The sequence below is a fragment of the Xyrauchen texanus genome, chromosome 2, assembly GCF_025860055.1.
Source record: "Xyrauchen texanus isolate HMW12.3.18 chromosome 2, RBS_HiC_50CHRs, whole genome shotgun sequence".
In the NCBI taxonomy this organism is placed as follows: Eukaryota; Metazoa; Chordata; class Actinopteri; order Cypriniformes; family Catostomidae; genus Xyrauchen; species Xyrauchen texanus.
This window is the reverse complement of record NC_068277.1, coordinates 5,691,177-5,697,176: the sequence shown is the minus strand read 5'-3', so window position 1 is coordinate 5,697,176 and position 6,000 is coordinate 5,691,177. Positions and strand designations below refer to the sequence as shown.

Genomic DNA, 6,000 nt, shown 5'->3' with positions numbered 1-6,000 from the left:
GCCATACAGAGCAATTGGTTCGATTATTGCTTTAAGGATTTTTCGCCTGGGTTTAATTGGAATTTCATATTGAATTGTCCTCATTGCTTTTGTTTTAGTCCCAGATAAGTGTATTCATGGGTGTGTTGGAGGACTGAAGGTGTATTTATTATCCCTACACCTGGATCTATTTTCAAAAATGGTGGTTAATTTCAAGAGCCCACATTTGACTGAATGTCTCCATGATGTCAAGGAGCTGTTGTAGTCCCTCTTTTGTTCTCCATAATTTTGAGGATTTTTAGAAAGTTCTGCAATCTTATATTAATAATTGAACAGAATATTTTCCCCAGGTTGCTATTGACACATATGCCTCTGTAATTGTCTTAGGACTTGATTCCAGGTGTCGGTAAAACACCCTACACTGCGGTTTTGAATTTGTCATTGGGGTATTTGATAACTTCGTTTAATATTCCACCAATGCCACATGCCTTGTTGGGGTTTAATGTCTGTTAGCTCATTTACTGTGATTGGGAAATCCAGGGGGTTCTGATTGTCTTTCAGGATTTCTAATTGGTTTTTTATTTCATTTCGAGCACGATTTGTTTCAGTTGTTTTGTACAGATTTTCAAAGTGTGTCCGCCATATGTTCCCGTTTTGAATGGCCAATTCTTCCTGTTGTGGTCTATAGAGAGTGCTCCAGTTGTTCCAAAAGTTACTGGCATTTATTGACTCCTCCATTGCTTGAAACAGTTTGTAAGGGGGTATAAGCCAGTGTTTCCCAACCGGGGGTACGTGTACCCCTAGGGGTACGTGAGCAGTCCCCAGGGGGTACGTGGGATGATTCTCAAAAGACAAAAAAAAAATTTTTTTGCCATTGACTATTCTCAAAACATTATATAATATAATATAATTATATAATATATATAATATATATATATTATATAACATTATAATCATGTTATAATATGGTCACCCTGTCCTTCCCGCCAAATGTGCTTGTCCGTGGACGCGTGCTGTGTGGCCACGCAGTAGAGTGACCATAGCAACAGGCAGAGAGGCTAGCTTTGAGTAGAACACTAGCTAGATATGGATCAATGGCTAAAAAAACGCGCCGTTCCAAGCAGCAGCAGTGCTAGTGGCAGCTCAAGTGAACCCATGGAAAAAAGAAAGAAAAAAGCTGATAAGTCAAATTACCGGCAATTTCATGAACAGTATGTCGTTTTCGGTTTCACGTCCACACCTACTGAACCGCCTCAGCCGCTGTGTTTCCTCTGCGGGGATGTGCTCTCTAATAATAGCATGAAACCAGCCCATTTACAACGACACCTAAGTACCAAGTTGTTGGTTCTTGGTTGTTCCCAAGACACAGTTTCGTTCTGTGATAAAGCATTTTCTTCCTATGCTTTGGAATTCAAATACATTAGTGACTTTTAAATCTTTTCTCAAAACATTTTATTTTAGGATTGCTTTTACTTGATTATTAATTTTATTAGTTTATTTTTGTATTTAAAGTGTGTATTTTTCTCTGTTGTTATGTTTGAGAAAGCAACTTTTAAAGGCGCTATATAAAATACATTTATTATTATTATTATTATATAAAATGTGATCTTTGTTTTTGTATAATTGGTCTGGACATGTGAAGATGTGAAAAAGTCATACAAATATTGAACAAAGACAAGTATTATATTATAAGAGTTATAGGAAGTAAAAATATCATTATTTACAGGTAAATTCAGGTATCACCTAAAATTTACACCAAATCTAAAAATCACACCGATTACATGCGCTTGTGGGGGTACTTCAGGCAGGATAAAATGTTTTGGGGGTACAGTACCCTAAAAGGTTGGGAACCACTGGTATAAGCGAAAGGAGGAGGCGGAACCGGCTTGGCAATATAAATAATAGTTTAATAATCGACTGAACCTAAAACACACAAACATAAAAACACAGAGCATCTGCCGGCCATTCTCTCTCTCTCTCAAACTGCAAAAATAGGCGAGGAAAAGGCCAACGCCGAGCAAGAGAGAGGTGAGAGAGATAGGAACAAACCTCACTCACCGGTTCTCTGATGCACCGTCAAGTGTTCCCCGATCACTCCTCCACCCTCCCAGGCAGACGGCAACACTCCTCCCCAGACAGACCGGAGTCAGACCGACTCCCAGCAGACAGAATGCCCCTCCACGTTCTCAGCGACCCGTGGGGACACTCCTCCGTCCCTGGCAGTGGCCCTACTGCTCCAGGTGGTCAGGGAGTCGCTTCCCTCCTCCCCTCGCGGATGGTGGTCTTCTCTTGATCCCTCTGCATTTCTGGGGGACGGCAGGGCACTTCTCCGCCCCTGGCAGCAGCTCCTTCGCTCCAGGTGGTCGGGCTACTCCATCCCATGTTGGATGGCAGCGGCGCTCCCCTGGGTGGACGGCAGTGTCGAGGACTCTGCTGCGGGCATATCTAGAAATCCTACTCGGGTTTATGGCACCAGTGTAAGGGGGTATAAGGGAAAGGAGGAGGCGAGAACTGGCTTGGCAATATAAATAATAATTTAATAATGACTGAACCAAAAACACACAAACATAAACACACAGAGCAGCTGCCTGCCATTCTCTCTCTCGAACTGTCATCACCTGCCACCTTTATCCCTCACGCGCTGATTGGGGACCGGGCGTGCATTGTTCCAGCCCGGCCCGGCCCTCCTCCACTCTACACTCCTCCCGGCGTTGCCTCAGGCCGGGGAGCGTACATCCCCCCATCCTCTCTTGCGCCCCATCTGCCGGTGGGTCATCCCTGCCTTTCTCGACCTGGGAGACAGGAGGGCAAAAACAGGCAAGGGAAAGGCCAACACCCTCCAGACGGACCGGAGAGTGAGAGGAAAAAAACCTCACTCACCGGTTCCCTGATGCACCGTCACGTGGTCCCCGATCACTCCTCCACCCTCTCAGGCAGACGGCAGCCGCTCCTCCTCAGACGAACCGGAGTCAGACTGACCCCCAGCAGACAGAATGCCCCTCCACGTTCTTGGCAACCCGTGGGGACACTCCTCCGCCCCTGGCAGCGGCCCTACCGCTCCAGGTGGTCAGGGAGTCGCATCCCTCCTCCCCTTGTGGACAGCGGTCTTCTCTTGATCCCTCCACGTTTCTGGGGGATGGCAGGGTACTCCTCCACCCCTGGCAGTTGCTCCTTCGCTCCAGTCCCCACTCGCCTCAGGACGGCAGCTATTCTCCACATCCAGGTGGTCGGGCTACTCCGTCCCACGGCGGATGGCAGCGGCACTACCCTGGGTGGACGTCAGTGTCGAGGACTCTGCTGCGGGCATCCTTCCTCCTTCCCGGGTTTCGGCACCAGTTTAAGGGGGTATAAGGGAAAGGAGGAGGCGAGAACCGGCTTGGCAATATAAGTAATAGTTTAATAATCAACTGAGCCAAAAACACACAAACATAAGCACACAGAGCAGCTGCCTGCCATTCTCTCTCAAACTGTCGTCACCGGCTGCCTTTATCCCTCGCGTGCCCCCATCAGGTTGGCTTTTCCCACTTTTGTTTGTGAATTTGTCATAATTATTTCTGAGGTGATATGAGGGCAGAGGGTGGCTTGTGTTTGTAATATATTTGTCTTCCTGTGTGTTGACAAAGTCTGGTTCATTTCCAGTCCTGGCATTTAAATCGCCACGCATTAACACATTTCCCTTTGTCTGGAAATGACAGATCTCATCATTCTAATAAGGAGATTCAGCCAGGGGTAAATATGCAGCACACAAGAATATGTGATGGTCTGTGGAGACCGTGTCTTTTTGGAGTCTATGAGTTCTGTTCTGTACCATATCAGCATATCAGAGTCTCTACCCTGAGTCACTCCTCTTAGTTTGGTTGACGGTAGAACTATTTCTCTAAATCCAACATCCAAAACAAAAATAGATCCTGTCATGGGGTTTCTCCACTCAGAGTTGTAGTTGTGGATGGGGCGGTGATTTGAATGGTGACCCTGTATTGGCTCTATGGGGTGTCTATGAGGTCGCTGCGGTGCAGTGTGATGTCCTTCAGGGTCTTGGCAAAGATGGGGACTGCCTTTCTGTGGAGATGGATATGGTTGTAAAGGCTGCTGAGGGTGCTGAGCCAGGTGTACGTTGGGCTTTAGGTCACGGTCTCTAGACACTCTTGCATTTATATGCCGGATGATGTCTGGGTGGAAATCTGAGCGCAGTAGTAGATGATAATTTTGGAGTTGGGGAAGTTGGAAGGATGCCTTCTCTGTTACATTAATAAGAGCTGTAGCTACTCTCTCTTGCTGAGCTCTGAGGTCGTTGGTGCCGGTGTGGATGATATTGTTGATGGGGGAACCCAGCTGCTCTTCACACAAGAGCTCCAGGGCCATATTTTCTTGACGTTTCTTCTCGGGAACAGTTTCTTTTCATCGATAAACTTTCCATTCGAGTCAGAGGAGTACGATCTTTCCCTCTCTCTCTCTCTCTCTCTCACTCACACACACACACACACACACACACACACACACACACACACACACACACACACATTTTCACACATATTCCATTGAAAATTCCATTCCATTGTATATTCCATTGAAAATTCCATTCCATTGAATATTATGAATATTATTATTGAAAAATAATGGACTTTTAAATTATTACTCCATCAAAAGTAATATGATTTCACATTCAAATTTGAAATTTTAATACAAGTTTTTATTTATTCATAAATAAGTCGCTATTCACTCATTTGTTGACATGAAATGTCCACTCAAACACTCACAACTACAATACTAGACTGTATTTCAGGGGCCTTCTATGCTACCGTACAAAGTTTGTGCTACCTATGTTACCGTATTTGTAAAGATTGTTTATTCATTTAGTGTTTAATTGATTGTCTCTGTTCTCATAGCAACGCTCCACCGTGGCGTCCATGATGCACAGACAGGAGACGGTTGAATGCCTGAAGAAGTTCAACGCCAGGAGAAAGCTTAAGGTAAGGAACACACAGCTCCACAAACACCACTTGGGGGTATCATGGGACAGTGATGGCATCTTGACTTCGATACTGTGCACTCAATGTATTCAGACCCCTTCATTTTCACATTTTGTTATTTTGGAGCCTTGTGCTAAAATGCTTTAAAAATACATTTTCACATCAATCTACACTCCATACCCCATAATGACAAAGCAAAAACCAGATTTCTGATAACAAATTTATTAAAAAAGAAAAAACTGAAATATCACATTGGCATAAGTATTCAGACCCACCTTTGACAGCGATTACAGTCTTTTTGGGTATGAAGCAACAAGCTTTGCACATCTGGATTTGGGGATTTTCTGCCATTCTTCTCTGAAGATCCTCTCAAGCTCTGTCAGGTTAGATGGGGACTGTCGGTGGACAGCCATTTTCAGGTCTGGCCAGAGATGTTCGATTGGGTTCAAGTCCGGGCTCTGGCTGGGCCACTCAAGGACATTCACAGGGTTGTCTTGGCTGAGTGTTTAGGGTCATTGTCTTGTTGGAAGGTGAACCTTCGACCCAGTCCTGAGCACTCTGGACCAGGTTTTCATTAAGGATATCTCTGTATTTTTCTGTGTTCAGCTTTCATTTCAACCCTGACCAGTCCCCCAGTTCCCGCTGCTGAAAACACCCCCACAGCATGATGCTGCCACCACCACGCTTCACCGTTAGGATGGTGTTGCGCAGGTGATGAGCGGTGCCTGGTTTCCTCCAGACATGATGTTTGGAATTGAGGCCAAAGAGTTCAATCTACATTTCATCGGACCAGAGAATCTTGTTTCTCACAGTCTGAGAGTCCTTTAGGTGCTTTTTTGTGTGTCTTGCACTGAAGAGAGGCGTCCGTCTGACCACTCTGCCATAAAGCCCAGATCGGTGGAGTGTTGCAGTGATGGTCGTCCTTCTGCAAGTTTCCCCCATCTTCACACATGATCTCTGGAGCTCAACCAGAGTGACCATCGGGTTCTTGGTCACCTCTCTTACCAACGCCGTTCTCCCCCGATTGCTCTGTTTGGCCGGGCGTCCAGCT

At 45.6% G+C, this 6,000-nt stretch overlaps 1 protein-coding gene across 4 annotated transcripts in view; it reads left to right on the top strand.

Annotated features, from left to right (window-relative positions):
* LOC127619546 (calcium/calmodulin-dependent protein kinase type II delta 1 chain) overlaps positions 1–6,000 on the top strand; it is a 103,016-nt gene that overhangs the window by 69,746 nt on the left and 27,270 nt on the right. For all 4 annotated transcript variants that reach the window (XM_052092430.1, XM_052092415.1, XM_052092424.1 and 1 more), the window contains exon 11: positions 4,866–4,949. In XM_052092430.1, coding sequence (XP_051948390.1) covers positions 4,866–4,949 — 84 coding nt within the window. The remainder of the gene's footprint in view (positions 1–4,865; positions 4,950–6,000) is intronic.